Genomic DNA, 24,911 nt, shown 5'->3' on the forward strand with positions numbered 1-24,911 from the left:
TTATTATATTATTCACTTTTATTATATTATTTATTTATTTATTTATTTATTTCACTTTAGGTTATATGTATGTATGTTTATATATATATTATATTATATATACTATCATTATATATAGTTTAAGAAATTATAATATAATCAATGGATATAAGAAACTCTAATTAATTTATTGATTATTTTGGAAACAGTCTAAGTAATTATAAAATAACAATTATTAATTAACTTGTTAATCTTAAATAGTAAATCTTTATCTGTTATAAAAATAATGAGACACTACAATTTTTGTCACTTCTCAAAATTACACTCTATATTTCCATCATTTGGTAGATACAGAAAATTGATTTTCAATACATCTTGGAGTACTACAGAAAAGATATAAGGAATAGTAGCCTTGACTTATTAAAAAATTTAATGCCTAATATAATATAAATTTGGAGAATAACTTAAAAATCCAATTTATTAATTTTTGAATTAGGCCTCATTGTGACAATAAAGAATTTTTGGATTATAATAAAAATTATTGATGAAAATATTCTGAATATCTTAGAAAAATAATTGAATAATTAGAAAATATTTATCAATCAAACAATAAATTTAACAAAAACACCAGAATTCAATAAAAGTAACAGTGAAAACAAATGATAGGAGCAGATAATACTGTAGGAATGAATAAAGAAACAAAAATATGAATGATATTGATGAAATCAAACGATTTGTTTTGAATATTTGAATGTTAGAAAACCACCAACTTTTATGTAAAAATTGAATGTTCTCTATTCACCATTTATATTAACAGCCTAGTAAAAATATTAATTGATATTTCATGAATTTAAATAATTCAAAAAAATATGAATGAATATATGATGATACAAATAGATTTGTTTACAGAATATTTGAAATCAGGTAATTTACATATATTAAGAAGTAATTTAAAATTAAATCTTTGGCCATTGTTTAGTTTCCCAGATCCTGTGGCAAAGTGAGTAGAGTTCTTTTGGATACTGCTTGAAGCAGTTCTGCTGGCAAGTTATCAATGCCTGGTGCTTTGTTTGCTTTGTTTCTTGCTAATTGACTTATAGTCCATTGAAGTTCTATTTCTGTTACAGAAGGCTCATTTTCTATATTTTCCTGCTTTGCAATTGGCTATAGGTGATGCTGATGATTGTTGTCAGCATAAAGTTTCACAATATATTCTTGCCAGCAATTCCTGATAGTTATCTGGTCATGCAGTACCATGCCATCTTGATTCCTCATCATTATTTGTTTATGAGCAAATGAAGTGGCAATGTTTTTGACATGGGAAAAAGAGATCTATGTGTGCCTTTTTGCATTGGCCTCGTCTATCTCTTTGCAGTAGTTAGCCCAGTTGTTTTCATTATCTTTTCTTGCTGCTTTTTGAAACTCAGAATTTAGTCTTTTAGCTTCCTCTGTCTTCCCAGCAGCTTTAGCTTCCCATCTAAGATTAGCAATTTCAGTTGTTTCTTCAGCAAGCCATTTAGATTTTTAGATGTCTTTTTAAAGGGAATGTGGTATTTAGCTGCATCAGTGATATGATTTTTTATTTCTTCCCAAGATTATCAGGTTTGTGTTCAACACTTCTAAGCAGTTTATAATTTCAACTGCATTGATGGTATCTTATCAGTGGTCTATTGGTATTGCAAAATTTAAGCTTGAATTTGGCAACTAGTAGTTGGTGATCAGAACCACAGTCTGCACCAGGGAAAGTTTTAACTGAATGTATTGAGTTAGCCCATTTTCTGTCACACAAGATGTAGTCGCTTTGATTCCAGTGTAAGCCATTTGGGGAAATCCATGTGTAAAGTCATCATTTAGGTTAGCAGAACCATGTGTTCATGATTTTCCTGGCAGAGTTGAATAAAACAATCCCAAGAGTCATTTTTTTCCTTAAGCTGAACTGTCCGCAGACACCTGGTTCTGGTTTGTTTTTTTCTTTTGCATTAAAGTTACCAGTGATGATGATGATGTCTTTTTTTGGTGTTTCATTTAGTGTCTTTTGAATTTGTGAATAGAAATCATCCCACCTCTTCTAGGGAGGCATCAGCAGTAGGGGCCTATACCTGCATTACCGAAGTATGACAAAGCTTCCCATTAATACAAATGGTCAGTATACGATCATTTATAGTTCTAAAACACTCAAAAGATCTTGTTATTTTTGTTGTACTATGTAAGTTACTCCTTTGTTCTATTACTTTTTTCATCTAGTCTTTTCATAGTAAAAAAGTGATTGTTACTATGTAAGTTACTCCTTTTCTCATGGAATCATTCCCAGAGTAGTAAATAGTGAAGTTGTCTGAGTTGAAGAAACCACTTCCTGTCCAGTTTATTTCATTAACACCGTGTAAGACAAGCTTTAATCTGGGCATCTCCTGTTTGATAACATCTATCTTATCTAGGCTCATACTTTGGACATTCCAGATTCCAATTTATAGCATTTTCCTTCTTTCAAAGCATGATGGGCCCATCTTCCAGCAGGGATTGCATCAACCAGTGGGCTTCCTTAGAGTTTACTCCATTGGCACCATAATTTATTAAGTTACTCAGTGTTGACCTTTGCTTCTCTCTAGTCACCAAGGAAGTACCATCTAGCCTATGGGTCCCATTTTCAGGTACTATATTCATAGCATTCATGTTTTGTCAATCCATACAATTTTGTTGATGATGAATAATGGAGTAGGTTACCAAGTCTTTCTACTACTGTTCCTGTGGTTAGCCTTATTGGATCTTCTCTTACACAGATCCAAAAAGGAGATCTTTGCATCTTTTTCCTCCTCTTTAGTAAATGAAATAATCAGAGAAAATAACTGACAGTAACTGTATAAAATTCAGTAACTCTTTATTGGTGCCTTCCCATGCTAATAGAATATCTTCAACATACCTCAGTTATAGAAGAGGATAATGTATGGTGAGAGGGAATCTAAAAATTTTGAACTCTATGGTTCTCATGACTAACTCTGCCAAAATGGCCAATAGAGGCAAACATATAGGCTCATTGTGCATTGGTAAGTAAATCACTTATATCCTTCCACTCAATCATTTATAGAAGATTAGATTTCCCTTCTTGAATTGGCAGTTTGCAGTGCTGGGTATTCTTTGGCCAAGTTCAAATGCCTAGTCAACCAGGTCAAAGACACATTAATTCCACCATCCACTTTGTATTGTAAGAAAGAGTTGGTTTTTATAACACCAGCCATTCTGTACCTGGATCCCTCTTCATTATGTATTTGTCAAGTTTTGAAGAAATTTGGCTATATTTTGCCACTAACACCCCAGTCCATGTTTTTTAGGATACTTTGTAATGGTAGAGATGAAGTTACACTCTATGAAAAATCTGGGGTGTATTCCATACCCTTACAAAATCCTCTAACTGGGTCAAAACTATTACACTCAAACCTGTTTTTGTGCGATTTTTTATTTGTGCGATTTGTTTTGTGTGATTTTTTGTGTGCGGTATATGAATTTCAATCAAATTTGTATACTGCACAAAAATAATTGCACAAAACTCATTGCATGTATAAAAAATCGCACAAAAAAAGACCGCACAAAAACAGGTTTGAGTGTATATATTGGAGCCACTACTAGAATGCTCTGCCTCTGTCTTATAGAACATCAACAAATGTACAACGGAACTAGCTAAAAAAGTGATAGAGATTAACTTCAAACAACTTTTGTTTTCTAAAGCACTGTGATGATCGAAAAACATTATTCATATGGAAATCCCTTTACATCTCAACAATGTCACTGTATAACTCAACCACGCTAGATATACTAAATCTGTGGACAGCACTATTTAACTTCATAAAGCTGTAAATCACATGGTTCATGATAAAACACCTCACAGTGTCATTGGCACTGCTATACATTTATTTTTGTTTATTTACTGTTTATTTTATTATTAATTATTTTAATCCAGTTTTATTTTTATGTTTATGTTTATGTTTTTCTTTTACATATAATCATAGTTTAGTAATATTGTATAATATTGTAAATTGTATATATGTAATTTTAAATGCTATGCACATGCAGGACAAATGATTTGTAAAAATGTTAGTTCCTATTTGAATTCTATTTTTGATTTCAAATGTTTTGTTCTCTATGAATGATTCTGTCTGAAGAGAACAGTTATATACTGTTGAAAGTACTCTCAGAATAAATAATTTTATGTAATGCTGACAGACAGTGGTGTATGTTATCTTTCTCAATAGTATAAATTGGCATGTATAGCTATTTAAATTTTATTTTGTTCATTATTTATTTATTTTACTTATTACTGAATAAAAATTCTCAGAAATTGCAAAATCTAATAATAATACCTAAAACTAAAAATTTGGAAATAAAATTTAGCAGATTAAGCTTCTAAATGATTTTTGATAAAAATGTGTTCAAAAACACCAAAATCTTTTTGCATTCTAATTGGAGGATTTGTTAGAATCCTTTAATTAAAATGACAGTTTTTTAAACTTGTTTACAAACTGGATATGTTCTAAATGCATTTAATATCTTAAATCTTTCAATATCTTTTTGTTATAAGTTAACTCATTGTACAGACAACCAAACTGTTAACAAATTATCTTTAAAAAGAAATCAAGAATTTAGAGAGCAGTTTTATTTATAGAAACCATGTAATTAGTGCCATTTTATATTGTATTTTAATCCAATTATACTCCTTTGTATTGATTAATTTTTTTTTGATAATTAAATATATAATAATATATTAAAATTGTTGTTTATTTCCAACACTAACTATATATTTAATTTTATACTATAATTATAAGTTGCTATTACAGCTAGGAGATAGCTTGGCATGGAACACTAAAATTATGTGATTAGTAACAGATGAACAAAACAAAATCACACAAAAACAAAAAAAAAACTTGATTTTAAATAGATATTGAATCTGCAATTCACATTTATCCAGTTTGACCAAGTTAATTATTTAAGTTCTTGTTTTTTTAAAATACTTCTAAAGTTTTAATAAAGTCAGTGTACAGTTATAATAAAAATAAGTTGTTAAAATTATAATAAGATAGCCAGGGCCGGCCTTCTCGATAAAGGGGCCCGGGTGCAAGAAACTATTTGGGCCCAAATGTTTTTTTAAAATAAAAAAAATTTACAAACACGAACATATATTAATGCATGTTTATTTAAAGCGTGATTTTGTTCTTGCTAATACATTAATTACTTCAGAAAAATTACTAAAAATACTGCATTCTTGATAATGTTGGGGCCCCCTCAATCGCGGGGCCCCGGTGCGTAGCATCCGCCGCACCCCCCCGATGGCCGGCCCTGAAGATAGCAACTCCATAGCACTTTAGTGATAAAATTGCACAAATATTAATTATTTTTATTTTTATTTATTTAAGATGTTTTACTTTAAATAAAAAATTGTAAATAAACACTTTAAGAAATTAAATTCTTGAAGTATTTATACACAAATATACTCTTAGAAATAAATTTTTTAATTGGAATTTTATTTGCAAATTATACATTAGAATGCTATTTTACAACAAAAAGAAACCATCTAGCAGGAGACTATTTTGGAAATCAATCCAAAATAGCTGTTGATTTAAACTTTATTCAACTTATCATTTGTTGATAATTTTAAATTATGTTAAATAATGGCAACTTCCACATCATGGTCTATATCATTTATTTAACAAACGTTTGGTTTAAAGAAAATTATAACGTGATTTTTACATATTCAATTTAATGTCATTTGTACATTAAAAAATTTAATTATTCTATGTAAATTTTAAAAAATTAAATTAAATTAGAATATATTTTTATTAATTAAAAATTATATATTTAATATAGAATTTTAAAAAAAAATTCAAATTGATAAAATTGTTAATTCTAGATAAGTAAAGTCAGAGTGGAAGCTTGTCATCATTTTGTTAGTTGTGATCAATGCCTTCAAGCAAGAAATCCTTATTGTGCTTGGTGTTCATTAGAAAAAAGGTAATTAAACTAATTATTATTTTTTAAATTAATTATTTTTTAGCTACACTGTTTAAAAGATAAAAAAATAACTTTTTATTAAAATGTGTTTTATTTTAAAATTTAAATTTTTATATAACATTTTATGTAAATAATAAAAATGACAATATGATTTGAAGATTAAGTAACAATTAATATGATATAAAACATATATGTAAGACTATATATATATAATATAAATATCAATATCGTAAAACCTGTGTGAACTGGAATTGTGGTACTGAATTTTTTTTTCTTTTGGCAGGTTTTTGTTTTGAATAAGTTTTAGTAGTTTCTTCTTTTTTGTCTTAAACTACATCAGATAAATGTGACACAGTTACTTTCATTTTTTACAGTAAAATTACTTTCATTTATGTAAAAAAATTTTATTACTAGACTTAATCCAAAGTGATATTAATTAAAGATGGGAATTTGTGAGATTGACAAAGAAATCCAGCTAAGGTTGCCATGTAAAAACAAAAGTTAAAGTTGTGGTTCCTTAGCCTATATGAAAACTACAGAAGACTGGAATAAGAGAGAGGAAGGAGAAATTACTAGGATTATATGGGAGAGGCAGGGGTTGCTCTGGAAAATTTTTAAAAATTTCCTATTATTTCACCAGTTTTAAATTTTTTTCACCAATTCAAATTATTTATGCCACCAGTTTTACTTATATATTAATGCAGGTGCTGGTATCCTTATTAGTTAGGAGTCTGTAAAGCAAAAGTAACATGTTAAGCTGTCACTTACTTATTAGAAATAGGAATCATTTTTGGACAATTTTTTAATGAATAATTCTGAATAACAGATTTTATCACAATTCTTAAACAGCATTTCACATGTTCTGTCATGTCAAAATTTTTATGGTTTAGTCTGATGAAAAAAAGATTAAAGTGGAAAAAATGTCACCCCCAAAAAATTCTTCAAATTTTCTGTTAGTTGATTAAAAAATCCCCAAGCTAGAAATGCTGGGTGGCATAGCACAAAAACTGCCTTTGGTTCTCAACATCCCTTCCTACTTTCCTGCCTAAACTTGCCATGTGATGACATGAAATTTCTTGGTGTGTGGTGCACAGGACTCCCATTACACAGGAACTTAACATTCTGCTGTTTACCTGAAGTGTACTTTGTGATTCAATTTCATACTGAATCACAAAGTGGACATGGACTAGGGTTTTTATTGTTACTTTAATAAAAATATTGCCAAGTAGTAATTTTGGTGCTATGCAGTGCAACGCCTTAGGAGAGGTATCTCAAAGCCCGAAATGATGGATTGTGGCAATGTTGTGTTCTTTTAATATCACAAAACATGAAACATTGTCAAGCAATCCTTCTTTTCATCAGAAAAGCTTCATACAATCTTAAGAAGATCACAATGTTGAGGCAACCCCAATCTCTTTTGTTGTTGGAAGTAACCCCCTCAATTGTCCTTCTACACATGCAAAAAAATATGTTTTCATTTTCTTCCATCCACCAGTAATATATGCTTTCCTTCCACTCCCACTGAGTTTATTGCCTCTCTAGGCAATAAAGCAAACGGCAATCAGCAAACAAAAGAAAAAGACAGAAAAAGTTCTAGAAATATCTATAAACAATAAACATATCTACATACAATACATGGCAGGAACTGTCACAAATATTTGGGTAGAAGATTTGGAAACTGTTCTGTTACAAAAAGTTTCTTTTTGTCCCCAAGAACTTGTGCTGGGTATTCAAATATGAGCTCAAGCAACAGCAAACAAGTCAATTTGAGTTCCAAAAACTAACGTCTAGCTTTGCAATCCAAAATTCTAATTGCATTACAGTAATACAGCAACCAAATTATTTTATAGGCTAGCTTCTCCAGGAATTTTAATACTCTAATTCAGGGATGGGCAATCTTTTTCTATGTAAGGGCTGCATTTCAAAACTTTTGAACTGATGCGGGCTGCATACAAGAGAAAAAAATGCCGGTAAATCACAATTATTTATTTATGTATAATTATAAATTAGCATAAGTATACTTAATTTAGCTTCTGGAACTGATGTAAATGTAATATATTGAAATTTTTGGTTAAATATTAGTCACTGCTAATTTTAAATTAGTTTCAATTTGAGTCTGTTAGCCGGTTTCTTGTTTTAATTTTTACTAAATTCATTGTGAGAAAAACTATTTGCATTCATAAGTTGTAGAAAATAATGTTTGAATTTTTGCTGCATGCTTTCTTAAGCTGGAAAATTGATATTTATTCATACTTTATGGAACATGGGCCACAAAAAGTATTAATGAGGGCCGTGGGTTGCCCATCCCTGCTCTAATTAATTGTTTACTTTAATATCTATAATCAGTGTGTTAATTAACTTGTTTTATTTTTGAATATTCAGTAATAGTTAGTTACTAGCTACTTCATACAGGACAAATTGACAGTACTGTGTTATCTTATTGTCATTATTTTCACAAATTATACTCATTGCATTTTTCATTTGTTGTGTTTTACATATTTTGATATGTGTCGGAACAATGGATACATTGGGGCACACATACATAGCATGCAAGCTGTGAATACCCCAGACAAATCACTAGACAAGATGATTGTCTTATCGTGACACAAGTACAAACTACTGTAATGAGGATTTGATTTTAAGAAATTCATTTGATTCTTGAAAGTTTTCAATTCCGTCCTTGATTAATTCCAACAAAGACCAAGTTAATTCTAATAAACTATGAATAAAGAACTTGTGTCCTTTTGTCTCCTTGTCATATGTCGTTTCTCTGACAAGGTTTGAAATCATTCTCAGAATACAATTTGTCATGCATTGAAGTGACAGTTATAAATGGAGATAATTTTATTTATTTGTATAAAAGTGGAATCTTAATTTTTCTCTTTATCCAGATTAAGTTATGTTCTTCATACCCAAAATTCTCATCCATTTTCATATTAGACATGTTTCCAGCTTACAGTAAGATTTAACAGAAAATTGCTGCATCCTGAAGAAGTTTTTTTGAATTCAGGCATGTTTCCATTTTATTCAAGTTGTTTAGTCAGGTTTGACTGTGTACATATGTGTTTTAAATCCAATGTCTGTGAATAATTGGGACTGCATAATCCTTTATTAACATCAAATTCTTAAACTTTGAGTTCCATTTTTAATGTTAAATTTGTAATTCATTAAGAGTTTATATATTACTGTTGTTTTAAAAAATTTTCAGAAAAATAAATATACAGTTCAATGTTTATAATGCTACAAAAGTCATTTTTACTTAAGCCAAAAGAAAAAAAATAAACAAAACAATAACATAGCTTATGACAGACACCGTAAGAATGAGTGAGATCAGTGATCTTTTAGCATTGCACCTGTTTGGACATTTAATTCGCACAACTCCAGTTTACAGTGGTATATAATTTCCCATTTCCAAAAAGATAAAAATCTTTCACAAAAGTTGAAATTTTGGTGCATAAATTTTCAGTCACAAATGAACACTGACTGGTGAAGTTGCCGAACACTGACTAATATGAACATCAAGGGTGTAGTGTATACATAGCAAAATCTCACCTAATATTGTTTTGTTATAATATTGTTGAGGAACGATACAAATAGTACATACATTTGTAATAAATTAAGGCTATGACATCTAAACACACAAAAATTCAAAATAATCAAATTAATAAGCACTAATGCTGAAAATAGGCTTTTAAGTCTCAATATTAATCAAACTAATTTAAAGAATAGCGTGCAATCGATTATATACTGAATTTCATGTAAACAATAACTTATGTAAAACAAATTACTATTCATCCATAAAGTTTTTGTTTTATTGCTTAATTTTAAAAATAATAAAAATAAGGAAAGGAAACACTCAAAAAATCTGTATATATTTTATTGTATGTACTTCAAAATAATTTTTGCATTACAATATTATGATGATAAACTATAAAAACTTTTTCCAAATTGCAAAGAAAAAGTTCTCTTGTCTCCTAAAATATTTTTTAAGTGAAAGAAACTTCTCTCTGCCTCACAGGATGTGATTGGTACATACTTGAATGCATCAATTTCACTTTGAAAATATTTAAAGTCTGCTGTAGATATACAAGTTTCTGACAGAATTTCTGCAGTTTTACTTATTGTTAGGCAATCTGGATAATTTTTTATAATTTTCTGTAAGTTTTCATATTATGCTGCAAATGTTAATGCAACTCTGCCAGGAGCTGTAAAGGGACTATTTTTGGTTTCATAAATGATATCAACAGCTCTCACCAGTAGCAGTCCTTTCCTTTCCCAATTCAGCGATATTATTTGGAATATCTCCAAAATTATTTTGGATGTATACCAAATCTGTTTTAACTGAGCTGCAAGACATTGCAACTTTTTCATCCTCAATTACTTCATCTTTATTAGAATCAAATATTTGAATTACCTGAAAATAAAATAAACAGAATCAGCATGTAAGTTAGTTTAATAAAAGTATTTTCTCTTATCAGCCTTATCTATTGCTTCAGTATAGTTTGCATAGTAGAATACAGCTTCTAACCATGTGCCCCAGTGGGTTGAAACTGGCTGTGATGCAAAGGAACATTTGGAAGAGTTTCTCTAAACATTGTCATCTTGAGGCATTTCAGAAACACTCTTTTTCACTGATGCTATCACTGCATTAATTGCAGGAAAGCAAATTCTTATATTTTTAACTAATTGACAGAGACATGAGTAACACAGGTGATATGGAACATTTTTGGATGAAGTTTTAAGGATTTTCCCCAGCCTTTAGCATGTAGAAGACATTGAAATGAAAAGAAGAAACTTGACATTCAGATTTTTTGTGTCTCAGTAGCTTTGAAAATAGTCACTACAGATAATAGCCACACAAAAAGCATTTAAAGAATCAATATACAATGGAGTTAACATAATTTTCATAAAATATATTTAAACATATGTAAAGAATCATAGATAGCTTTGCAATTGTTGAACTTGTTAGCTACTTTAATTTCATTAGAAATTAAAGCAGATTAGCAGGAGGATCACATTTTCACAGTGATAAATTCACTGTTAATGTAGAGAGCCAAAAACAAAATTTACTTAAATCTAACCTTATACTCTCCAGTGAATCCTAGAATGTCCTGGAGTAACAGTGATGATGGCAGTTACTATCAAAACGTTTAATTTGCAAAGAAACTATGAAAAAATGACTTCTTTCTTGGTATGCTAGCTCCAAGTAATATTTTAATAAAAGTAGATTTACTTGGAACATTATGATTAGGGAATTTTTGAAAAAATGTACAAAAGACTTTATTGTTTAATTTATTAAAAGAAATTTTTACAGGCAGCAATGCTTTAAACAAATATTTTGAGAACTCTTTCTGCCTGCTGAGAAGAAGATTCTCTATATATTGTTTGCGCTTCGTATTGGATTATGCTGATCTAAATGCCATTTTTTTCACATTTCATCTATAATGAAAACTTTTTTATGATATAGTTTGTTTTATTTAATATTTTATACCATTTTCATAATTATAGGTTATAAAGATTAATCTTACATTAGTTCACCCAATAAAAATAATACCAAAAATAATTACCTGTTTAGAACAAATTTGACAGAATATGATTTTGCCATTAATAATAAAATTATAATAGTTGATAATTCAGTGCTGTAAAAGTAACAATGTAGATGATTTTACTTTATGCATTGCTTCTTAAGTATCTTATACAAACCATGTATACACTAAAATCTCAGTTCTACATTTTTGAAGAGATCATCAGAAAAAAAACTCATAAATGAAAAAACATGTGTAGTGACTAAGATATACGAAAATATATCCTGTCTGTAGGTGGGGTAATCATGAGGATTTTACAAATAACATGGTACTACATTGGTTAAACAAGTTTAATAATTGACAACTAGAACAATTAGGACTACAAGAAATTCTCTACTACAATCATGTACACGATCAGACCAACTAATTTATGTGGTAAAATCTTAGGTACATCATCCGAATATAAACTAATTAAACTCATGTGCTCCGATTATACAATATTTACAGGGAGATTGGTACATGCTGATACAATTCTATACAGCGATTCGTGTATAGGGGCAGTGAACAATCACGATTTACAAGGATTGATAACCATGTGGACTGAACAGTTCTGAATTAAAAATAGTCCTCCCATGAAGAACAACCACAATATAGCCTCACCAATACTATAAACTATACTTGCTTGAGGTGTCTTCATGTCGATGTATATGGATTTCCAGATCTATGGACCCGCCAATGGTTAACCCAGTTTCTATTTGATGCTACCATTTTGCCCTTCTCTCTATTCTCCATTGGATCAGGGGCTTCAGGGTCCAATCCAAGTCGAAATGGCAAAAAATAGTGCTTGAACACATGAGACCCCCCTCTTTATATATCGCGTCATCTGGGACTTTCCCTTTGTCACATAGTCTCCTTACTGTCCAATCAGCCTGTAAAGTACTATTTTTAGTATCTTAGGAAACCGACACTAACTGCGGTCGGTAAAACTTACGTTAACCTAACTGGTACTTTACGCGGATTCGAGATTAGTTTGCCAAGCCTGGGCTTTTAAGCGTGCACCAAAAAAAATTAGTAAGAATAACGATAAATATCAAGTCAAAGCAAAAAGTTCAAATGTATTTAATTAGTAACTAGAATGTACTACGTACAAATGTCTATAATCCAAAACAAAATTTATTAACGAAAATCAACAAGTCAACTCGACAATAAACTCAGCTACTTAGCTTAACTTAATATTAATTCCCCTTTGAGAATTCAACAAATCAAATACTTAGGAACTATGAACAAAATCTCTTACGAATTAAACGTCTATCCGTCACCTCACTATACGAGGAATCTATTTCCTCAATCCTTTCGCTATCATCAAATCGAATTCCTCTTTAACACCTTGGATCGTCTAATTATCAATCTGGACTTCGACCAGAAAATCATCTCACTTTCGAATTCACCTCGCTCTGGAAATCACCTTGATTTGGAGTTCCCCTCGATTTGGAATTCACCTCGATTTCTTCGGTTGACATCCTGGTTTTAGGCTGTGAGGTGACGTCACAATTCAGCTGGGTTACTCCCCTTATTTACATACTTAGTTTGTTAACATTAAGTTTCTTTCTGGCAGCTTTAATTTTCCGACAAAAGCTTATAAACTGTTTACAAAGTATTTAGCACAATTTTCTGGGATGTTATGACGGTTTAGTAAGTATTTCTTTACTAGTGAGTGTGGGGACTCCCCCTTCTATTTTTTTTTTCTGCGGACCGTTTACTTCCGCTGGGCAGCGCAAGTGCGGGAGATTTTTCCTACGGCGCTTTTTTTTTTCGTGAGTTGTTTTATCTTCTTTTTTTCGTTACTAATAAGAGAGTGGTGGGGAACCTTCGTCCTAAATAAACATAAGCCCCAAACAAAATATAATAAAACGAAAAAATAATAATAAAATAAAAATAACACTCGGACTCAGTTCCTTACAAACCCTTCACAACCACTAACATCCAGAGGTAGCACGTAACACAACACAGAATATTCTGCGCGAATGTGGAACAACAAAAAAGGAAACACGATACAATTAAAAAAATGCAATTACATACTAATACAGAATTGGTAATACAATGTAAAGAAAATATATGACAATTTACAGTGGCGAAGCACTACACATATAACTGGAAATAACCATTCTTTACAGACAAGCTAGACTGGACAATGAATCCACTTTAAAAAAGGGGCTATGCATATGTATAAATCAACTAAATAAATGTGAATAAGGTATTTATTGCTAAATATACTTACCACATAAAATGTGCAAAACTTTGTGGAAAGTAGAGATACAAAATGGATACCACCTACTTACACTGTTTTTAAAATCATCATTACTTAACTAATGTTTTCTAACTAAGTACAGTAAGAAATTTAAAAATTTGAGAAGGATTAATTTTCAAATTTAAGTTTGAAATTGTTTACAGTTGAAATTTGTCAGCCAATCAAAAGCATAATTTCAATTTCTGAACATTAAATAGGCAGGAATCTAAGAAGATCAATTAGAAATGGTTTAACTATAATACAATCACATTTAAAATTTAGATTGCAAACAAATGAAATTTGTTGACAATTTCAATTTCAAAGCTCATTAGCACTGGGCTGTTATATTAATTAACTTTGTATTCATACAATTCTTTTAGCTTCCTACACTTAAAAATTTCCTAACTGTTTCTAATTGTTCTCACCCTCCCATATCAGATGAATTATCACCTTTATTGGTACTTTAATGAATAGAAATAATTTACATTAATAATAAACATTAAACCTACTACTAATGTTTATTAATTTAATTTAATTTTTAATTTTCATTAATAATAAACATTAGTAGTAGGTTTAATGTTTATTATTAATAAAAATTAAAAGAAATTAAGTGATTTTCAGAAAATATGGTAAAATAGGCAAACTTTAGACATTTATTACTGGAACAGGCATTTTCAGACACTATTACTTATTTGATATATCACAGCATCCTCTGGTATACATTTTGATACAAAATTGAACCAAAGGAACAAAATAGGCATTTAGGACAATGTCCTAGCTTTGCCTGATACATTAGTTAATGGTATATAATGTTGTCTTATTCCAAAAAATTATTGTTTTAATGCAAAACATATATTTTTTCTGTTTTTTACACAATTTGATATATTTAAATTACTAGAATTTACTACTACATATTAAAAAAGTCAGATTTTCCAATAATATATTTAATTAGCAGAAAAGTGATTAAAAAATTTATTAAAATTTATATAAATATTAAGAAGTTTTTAATTACAAGATTTTTATTTAAAAATAAATTTCTGATATTAAAAAATTAAATTATTTTTAAATTTATATAAATTAAATATTAAAGATTATCTGTTTTTTAGATGCACAATAAAAGCAGCTTGTCAAAATGCAACATGGTCTTTTAGTGATCGAAGTTCTCCTCGATGGCTATCCCTTGAAACAAAACAATGCATTGATTTTTTAGCTGTAAGACCTGATCAACTTCCATATAACAGTATGGCAATGGTACTTAGTAAATTATATTTTAAATTAATATTTTATTTCTTTAAAATTCTTCATTTTAATTTTTATTTAATAAAAAAATAATTGATAAGGTAACAAATATCTAATTTAATAACTTACATTTCATATATACTATACTTAATGATAATTAATATTATTTCATTTCTTTTACATAAAAGTAAAGAAATAAATATTAATGAAGAAACTTAATTAATTGCTCCAAATTTTTCTAAAGTTTTCAATTTGCTGTAGGTTATGCCATGTGTTAAATATAGTTTATTTTTTATTTTTGTGAAACCGTGTTGTATTATTCTTAGAAGTCTCGAACACAAATTCGTGTTAATAACAACCACATGGCTTTTTTTCCACCTTTATTTAAACATGTATCGTATCAACTAAATAAAGATGGAAAAAAAGCTATGTGGTTGTTATTAACACGAATTTGTGTTCGAGACTTCTATAGTTTTTTTGGTGTAATAATATCAATTTTACATGTAAAATTGATATTATTACACCATAAAAAAAACTATTGTATGAAAAAATTCTAAATTAAATTTACCAAAATTATGATTTTGTACAGATAGAAGCAATGCTTTTTCTGTAAGCAATATCAACACTACATTAAATAATAAATGCTATTTTATTAATATTAAATCTAAGTTCCATTATCATAAATAATTATTACATTGTAACTGCTTAAACAAATAAACGTAAATAAACTCAACAATATAAAAAAAATTAAAAATTTATTTTTGTTTTTCTCATAATTTTTTTACCTAATAACTGTTTATTGGAATAACTCAATAAAAAATATGAGCTTGATTACTTAATTTCTTTTTATAGGGTGGCCCAAAAGGTATCTGCCAAGTTTAATACTTTATTACACCTAAACAATGAGTACATAAATTTTGTTCAAATATCATTCAAATCAAAGCATTTACATTACAGTATGTTCAATATGTTTACCTTCAATTTCAATCTTGATCTTTCTTAATTTTATCCCAAAATTTTCTATTACACTTTGAAGAACTTTGATAGCAAAAGTTTTATATTTTAGTAGATGACTCGAGCTTCTTTTAAGTATTTGGATTTATTTGGTGCACTCTAACCTTGAAATATCTTTGCAAAAAGGAGTCTCAAGGATTCAAATTTGCTGAATAAGTTTATCAGTTAATTTCCTTTCCATAATTCAGAATTCATTGAAACTGAGAACATACATTTTGAATGCATTGTAATATAAATAGTTTCAAATATTAATTTAAATAATATCTGAGTAAGATTGTGATGTCTAATGTTTTTGAAGCTTGGAAATTACCTAACATGCAGCATTACATATGCAAAAATGAAAATAAGATCAGTCAATGCCAGACCTGAACTTTTAAATGAGCAAAAAATTGAACAAATTTGTTCAAAAGGAACAATCAGTTAATGTATGAAAAGCTCAAAATAAATACTTGACTATATGTCAAAAAGTAAAAAAAAAGAATTAGATTTATTATTCTAAGACCAACTATATATAATAGTTAATAGTAATAAATATCAAATCAGTTAGAAAAAAAAATAAACTGTGCAAGTTATAAAATTCTGAAAGAAAAATACTGACAGTTGTCAGTTTTTTCTTTTGCAATCCTTTGGACATTTGTCTTTACCAATATTTTCAAAAAATTAATTCTGATTTTTAGAATCAGTTACAATTGGGGTTAAGAGACCATTTCTATATGGAAATCACTCAATCTGAGATGCCATGGTAGATTAGAAGCATCAGCAGTATTGGTGTCAGTCATAGTTAGAGTATTATTTTTTGCATTTATATTTGTCTTTTTCAATTGGGCATGGAGCTTTTCTCCCTTAACAAAATAAAACATCCCCGAAACAAACAATAAAGAGAACTAAATAAAAATCCCAAAAATAAAAGTAAAATTTGGACTTGACTCCTTATAGATTTGTATAACTCATTGTTTAGTTGTATGAGGTAGGTGCCAAAAGTTTCTGGCCTAACTGTGTTTTTGATGTTATAGGTATAAAACAATGTTGGTCATTTTTCAATATAGTCTCCTTGCAGTTCAACACACTTATTACATCTTGGATTTAACATTTTGATACCCTTGAAAAAATAATTCAGTTTTGTCTGCAAAATACTTATAAACTGCCTCCTGCAACTCTTCACTTTTTTGAAGGACTTTTTTGAGTTTTGGAAACAGATAATAATCACTAGGAGCTTGTTCTGGGCTGTAGGCTGTGAATGGTCAAGCTCCTCAAACCCACACTCCTTCACAACAGCCTTGGCAATGGCAGCCATTTGCACTGGCACATAGTCTTGCAAGAGGCAAATATGATGCAAATTGATGCACCAAGTCTAACTAAAATGAATGTTTCAAGCAACTTATACAAATTCACAGAAAGAACTGTTTTATTAGTCCACATACAGATGACACTATCTGATACTATTTTTATTTTATTCTTATCATGTCTAAAATATAGTTAGGCCAGAAACTTTTGGTGCCTACCACGTAACAGAACATTAAACTTTGTAAGTACCTTTTGGATCCTCCATAAATTGTTGTGTTCATTCATAACAAATATCTTTTATCTTTGATCTTTTTGAATTTTTGTACATAGAATTTACAATATCATTAAATTAAAATTCTCATATTTTGTATAAAATCTTCTATATGGTTTGTATTATTTTCTTAAATTATCTATATTAAAACATTAATTATGAAGTTTTTTATTTTATGATTAAACAATTGTGATAAATTATCTTGTCTTTATTGCTCTAACATGATATTTAATATTATAATGTTTACTACATTCACCACAGGAAAAACACTGATTGTTTAAAATAAAACTACACAGAAAATATCACAAAAACCAGTAAAAGGAATAAAAAACTTTTTTTTTATTACTTTTACTTGTTCTTGTGGTAATATATATATATTTTGTATTTACTCACATATAAGATGACCTTGCATATAGAACAAGGTGTGACATTAAGGATCAAAATAAAGAAAATTAGATTTATTAATACAATTTTAATTTTATTTTGTTCAATCACAAGGCACAAGTAAAATATCAAATGAATGTAAATGCACACATTGTCCTGCAAAAATTACTGGCATTTTAAACTTTAAAGAAAAATCTTGTAAAATTGACAGCATAATTTGTTCATGTAAAGCTGGACAATTGGGAACCTTTTATTTGCCAATTCTTAACAGTCGAATACATTCTATGTCAATTACACTTATGAGTTTCTCCGAATTCTGATTTCCGAATAATCACCTGTTTTCACATGGGAATGGATTAAAACTTATATTGGGCCTCTGTGCGATTTTGGAATTTTAATCTGGAATTCAATTTTTAAAAGCTTTGCTTTTCCTATTGCTATTCAGGAGTAAAGTCAAGAGTAAAGATAGGCAAAGCAAAGCTTTCCCTACTTTACTCCTGGCAATATACAAGAACAATTCAAATGATCTAGATAAAATACTTATGTTTTTAAATACAAGAGGGAGAACATCCAGTAAAAAATGTGAATACATGGTTCACAAAAATTATTTACAAAAACACAAAGAATCTTTTGCGTGCATATATATGACGATCTAGGAATTTGAAGCTGTGATAAATGAATAAAAACCACGTCTTATATGCGAGTAAATATGGCATATATAATGAAAATGATGATAATAATAATTATTATATAAATGTTTACAAATTATTAAGTGACTTCTTTTAGTTATGTACTCTTAAAGTTTTGAAAAACATATTAGAGTTTTTATTCCACAATAAAAATATATTATAATTTATTTAAAATAAACTAAAAATGACTATTTATGTTTCAGGTTGAATTAGTAATTAATCAGTTGCCTCAGCTTCCTTATGGTGCACATTACCTTTGTGTTTTTGGAGATAGTGCCCCAATTCAAGCTCGTGTAACTCATAGTGGATTAGCTTGTATGACACCATTAGTTACTGCAAGACCTAGTATTCCTCCAACTGAAGGTATATAAATTCTTAAAATATTTCAAAAAATAATAATAAAAATCTTAAAAATATCACTAATATGAAAACCAAATAATAATTGTCCAATTATTTGTTTAAATTGTAATTATCACAGTTATATTCAGAGATACCAAGTTTGAACAAATGGTCATACATAAGAAGAACAATTAAAAATACATTGGTATTTCTGTCAGTACAAAATATTATGTGCACATATAGGATATTCTCAAAGATAACAGATGAAATCTTAATAAGTAAGAACTCAAACTATAACCTTCCTTAAATCAGTAAAATTTATTTTATTAATCAGAAGCATTGTAAAGTGGATTTTTCCAATTTAAGAAATATTATGGTTAAATGACTTGACATTTTGCAAGAATATCCATGAAGCAATGGAATTTTATTATTTTTTTTAAATTTAGTTCAAAAATTTGCCACTGGGGATCTGTGATGCATACTGCTGTATCAAAAGATTCAATTACTTGTATATGACATGTGCATATCACAAACATTTGCAATATCACAAACACTAGTGAAGCAGCTACTTTGCAGACATTTTGGAAATAACAGAATAATCAATGCCATGACCAGCTTGTTTACCAGACTTGAACCAAAGTGATTTTTGGCTTTGGAAACATCTAAAGAATGTTGTGTTTAATAGACACATTACAAATTTAGTGGAACTGAAAGCCAGCATCAAGCATCATATCCACATCATCTCTACAAAAACACTCAGGTCTGTTGTTGAACATGCTTTTTTGTGATATCAGCTGATATCAATATGAAGGACAGCATATTGAACACTTATTATATCACCCTTAAATGTTTTTACTTTTGTATTGCTTTCCAGCTGAGCCAGTGCTATAGTTTATGCTGTCCAGGGCAAGATGTGCATTTGACACCCCTTATCCCCTACTTAAAATGAAAAAGAAAAATTGTTTTAAAATGTCATATCTATTAGAAATGTGAATAAATTTTTGAATGTTTTTAAATTTTAATTTTATTCAAAATAGTTTAATTTCACTTACATTACTACAATGGTTTCATTGTTTGTTATTTTCACTCATGAAAATTTATGAAAATTTACCACCCTGGGCAAATATCTATTCAGTAGTGCTGGCTCTGTTTTCCATTGTAATAAAGCACAAATTGTCCCCATAGCAGCAAATTTTTGAATTAATTTTTTTTTCACCAAACAAAATTCCATTGCTTCAATGCATGGCTATTCATGCAAAATGTCAAGTCATTCTGAGCAGTGGTTCTTATTTCAGACTATTAAAATCAGAACTTTAATTATAATCACCCTGTATTTATACATGGTGATTATAATTAAAGCTCTATTCCAAAAGTACTGAATATATAATTTTGCTGATGTAGTTACATAGGAAGTCATGTATGGAAAATTTGATGGGACTTTTTTGGTCCTTGAAAATGACCTTGAAAATCATTTTCAATGTCATTTATGTTATAATTTTTAAATGAGCAGAATTAATGTAAACATTCCACTGACAAAGTTAAAGAGCATTATTTAATTAGCTAAAACCATTTTCTGGATTCAAATATATTTAGGACTTAATTGTAACAAATAGTATGGAATTGAATATTATTCAATTCTATGAACATTATTCTTGAATTTCTATATTTAATTCTATTTAATATTCTATGAATATTATTATGAAAACAAAATCCATGAATAATAATCAATAAAATGCAACAACAATTATTACTTTAATTGAAAAAATTAATTTTTAAACTAAAAGTATTATATATATAAAATGATCTAAGATTTTGATTCCTTTATAGATAATAGCAATCATTATTTAAATGGAAAAATTAAGTGTATTTAAAACAAGAAATATTTCTGTACTTACATTTCATAGAAATTCAACCTAGGATTTTACTTAGTTGTATGTGTTTGATGGAATCTTCAGAATTCAAAAAGAAAGGATTACTAACATTCATCATTTTAATCCGTTTCTATTCTTTTTTATAACTTTCTACTTTAAATATGTTGTTTTTCTTTCTGATAGAAAAAATTTATTATCTTCATATGAATTAAAATGTATGCTTTAAAAATATTTTTTAATATAGATTTAAAACATAATTATAAAATTATTAATAAATTATTTTTATCTTATCTGTTGTGAAATTTATCTTAAACCAAAATTTATTTTAGATCATGTTATTGTAAATCTTGCTGTTAGATCAAGTGAAACAGAAACAGATTTCATTCATCGCCCATTTGTATATTATGATTGTGCTGTTCACAAAACGTAAGTTTTATTTTATTATATAGATTATTATAAGTTAAAAATTTTCAATGACAAAGTATTATGTATGATAATGATTAAGAATTATAAATATAGCTATATCATAAAATATTTTCTGATTTTAATGTGCTAAAAGCTTCGTAAAAATTTAAATTTATGTGAATATTACTTTCTATTGTTTTAGTTTTACAATATCAAGAAATTGATTTGAAATTTTATTACATAATTTAAACTTGTTTTCTTGTTTAATCAAAAACTTTTTATATATTAAGTTAATTTTAATTTTCTTTCTTTCAAATGTCTGTTTCTGAATTTAGCATTTAATACATTTTTTATATTAATATTGAAATAATTTAATATTTTACAAGCAACATTAAAAAGATTTTGATAAATTTTAATATTAGAAATATTGTAATTTGATTTGTGAAAATATATATAAGCTGTACTTTTTTAATTTGATTTCATAACTTAATATCTCAAGAACTGCTTTTGATTTTTTTTAATTCCTTCTTTCTTCACAATATTTGTAAGAAAACTCTCAACTAAAGTTAAAATTACTCTTAACAAAATCCAGCAACAAGCTGCTTAACTTTCTTGGCAACATCTAAAATTTTGGTGGTGCCATCTGTTGTGATATTTTATTTAAAAACTTTTTATATTTTTAATTATTATAAAATTGAAAAAAACTTGTTTGAGTTTGAGGAGATGGATGGGTTTTATAAAAAATTGTAAATGCTAATAACGAATAAAATCTTCATTAAGTTTGACCCTACTTGAGATGAGACATACGACCCCCTTCTATTTCCCCACCCATTGATCTGCCAAAATTTAATAGCATCAATCCCATGAAATTCAGTAAATAAAATCATGCCCCCCTACTAACATATCCATACATACAGAAAAAATTCTCCAAATTTTTTTTGTATTTCTCAATGTTCCAATATTCCATGATATGACTAGTTGAGCTTATTATGCAATAAAATTTTATTTGGGATTTTATAATAGTGAATTCAATAGTGAGTTTTGCCAGATGTTTCAGGTTGGTCCAGTTTCTAATTAGGTGTATTAGACTAGCTTCATTGAGAAGTACCCATATATTATTTTTTGTCACAAATGTCATCAATGCTGTGGTCAGCAGGCCCTTTTGGATAGAAGAACAATCCTTGATATGCATGTTAAGAAATAAAAAAATAATAATATATGGGTACATCTCAATGAAGCTAGTCTAATATACCTAATTAGAAACTGGACCAATTTGAAACATTGGCAAAACTCAAAATTTACAAAGATACTTTTTGGAACTTTGCACTAAATTAGAAATACCAAAATGTTTTCTAAAGCATGGAGGTCTGTCTTTCAAATACACCTATAATTTTAACTCTTACCTTTAAAAATATCTGGTTATGTCATTGTTGACATCTGTACTTTCTACAAATGAAATAATTATTTCATTCTGTTTAAAGTAATGTTTGAATTTTTATATATATATATATATATGTTTGACTGCTTTTTAACCTGATAATGATGGTTTAAGAATTGTCAAAAACATTTGTTTTTGTTGTTATTTAATAGAGTATATTATTTGCTGGACATTACTTGTATCATTTTGTTATCCAGATTTAATAATTAATAATCATGAATTCACTATTAGTCTTATATTAGTCTATAAGTTTGTGATAAGTGGAATGTAAAAGACAAATGATATGAACAATCCATGAGGAACAAAAATATTTATTTACAGAATTATTTTATTTACAAGTTACTGATGCCCGTCACCAAGACGAATTCTCGCGGATATATATAGTCTCCGCTCTCGTTCAGAATTTTACAAATTATGTTATACACGATACGATTGTAATTAACTAGTTATAACTATACTTATAACTAAACTTAAGCTATCACTATAACTAATAGAAATAGAAAGATGAAGAAAGTAATAGAAGGTGCTACCGGTAGTTAGATGAAAGGGGTCCTGATCTGGGAGGTCAATTACGGTGGATGTTCAATCCGTTAGCATCGGGTTTTATACTATGCGGTGGATACTCGATATGCACCGAGGTGTTTCTTGAGACTTCACAGGAACGGATCTCTCAATTAGTTCTCGATTCTGTCCCACACTTTCTATCTGGGCTCTATCTGTTGATCTTCATTTCATGCACGTACCCCAAGGAGTCTCTCTCGACCTTCCTTCTCGGTGTCCGGTCCAAAAGTGTCCGTTATTCTTATCCCTCTGACTCACCGTTTATTCGGGCAGGGCCCCCTCCTGTCCCTCTTGTGAAAACTACCAATCAGGACCCACGAGAAAAGCCGTTCCTGTCAGGTGACGGGAAGGGTTAAGAGCGGAAGAGAGAAGGATTAAAGAAAGAAGAAAGGGTTCTAATTCTATACACAGTATTTACAAACAACAAAATGGCGGACAGCCACAAGTTAGTCTTATAAACTGAATAAGACTGAATTTTAGAATATTATAATGTTTTCAGATAACTTCTGTACAACAATATTGTCTACTATTTTATTATTTTATTTATATAAATATTTTCTAATATTAAATATAAACTTTTATTTATTTAGCTGTAAAGCATGCGTAACAAGTACCTGGGCTTGTAGTTGGTGTATGCATGAAAATATGTGTACCAATAATGCTTCCTCATGTTCACGAAGAGTAATAATTGGTGAAAGTGTGAGTAGGAAATAATTTATTTTATTTTATTTATAAAGTTATATGCTTTTAATATGTATATGGAGTGATCATATAACAACTTTACGAACATATATAACATAAACAATATTTTAATTGTTGAAATGAAAACATACAAACTTATATATAAAGTGTGGACTTTGATTATTTAAACTGTAAACTTGGTAAAGTTACTTGGTAAAGCACCTATTTTCCATTAGGCACATGCAATTCTGTTTTTATTTTTGACCCCTAGACCTAAATTCCATTATGTGCACTCAGTTGCTACAGAGAGCACAGACATTGTCATTTTTTATATACATTGGCACAGACATTGTATATTGAAAATAAAGTCATAGACTCCTATTTCTTATAGTTAAATGACCCTCGTTACATTTTTGGATTCCTCATCACAATTAATGGAAAGTGGCAAAGTTTTATAAAAATTGGCTCAGTAAATTTTGAGAACTAACCCAATTCTATAAGCTCATAGAAGACATAGTAGTGACCATGGAACATCATATGGCATCACTTTGTCATGCAGGCTCGTGCTACAACCTTATATCCTGAAAACAAAATAATGGACCCCATTTTTTATTACATTTTTTTATTTTTTATTACAACTAATGGAAAATAGCAAAGTTTAATCAAAATTAATCAAACAGACTTTGAGAACAAACACAATTTTGTATGTCATGTAGAAGAGGCTTTGATAATGCTTCACCTCAAAAATTGAGCAAATCTTTGCATCATATTGTAAGAAATAGAAATAAACTGCTTTTTCATGTAGTTAAAATTTATTATAATCAAGAAACATTTCATTTTTGGCTCATCTTAGGCCAATTTGAAAATGAAACAAACCTGAATGTTTTGGAATCAAATAGTAGTTTAAATTTAATTTAAAATTGCATTTAGCATATAAATAATATTTA

General features: G+C 28.7%; 1 protein-coding gene across 3 annotated transcripts in view; it reads left to right on the top strand.

The window, feature by feature from the left end:
* The window catches only part of LOC136975904 (plexin-B-like), a 302,414-nt gene that overhangs the window by 208,033 nt on the left and 69,470 nt on the right, over nt 1-24,911 (top strand). For all 3 annotated transcript variants that reach the window (XM_067271069.1, XM_067271070.1, XM_067271068.1), the window contains 5 exons: nt 5,876-5,976; nt 14,895-15,039; nt 18,873-19,032; nt 21,209-21,305; nt 23,874-23,982. In XM_067271069.1, the coding sequence (XP_067127170.1) occupies nt 5,876-5,976; nt 14,895-15,039; nt 18,873-19,032; nt 21,209-21,305; nt 23,874-23,982 (612 nt within the window). The remainder of the gene's footprint in view (nt 1-5,875; nt 5,977-14,894; nt 15,040-18,872; nt 19,033-21,208; nt 21,306-23,873; nt 23,983-24,911) is intronic.

The sequence above is a fragment of the Centruroides vittatus genome, unplaced genomic scaffold, assembly GCF_030686945.1.
Source record: "Centruroides vittatus isolate TY-2023 unplaced genomic scaffold, ASM3068694v2 contig_391, whole genome shotgun sequence".
Taxonomy (NCBI): domain Eukaryota; kingdom Metazoa; phylum Arthropoda; class Arachnida; order Scorpiones; family Buthidae; genus Centruroides; species Centruroides vittatus.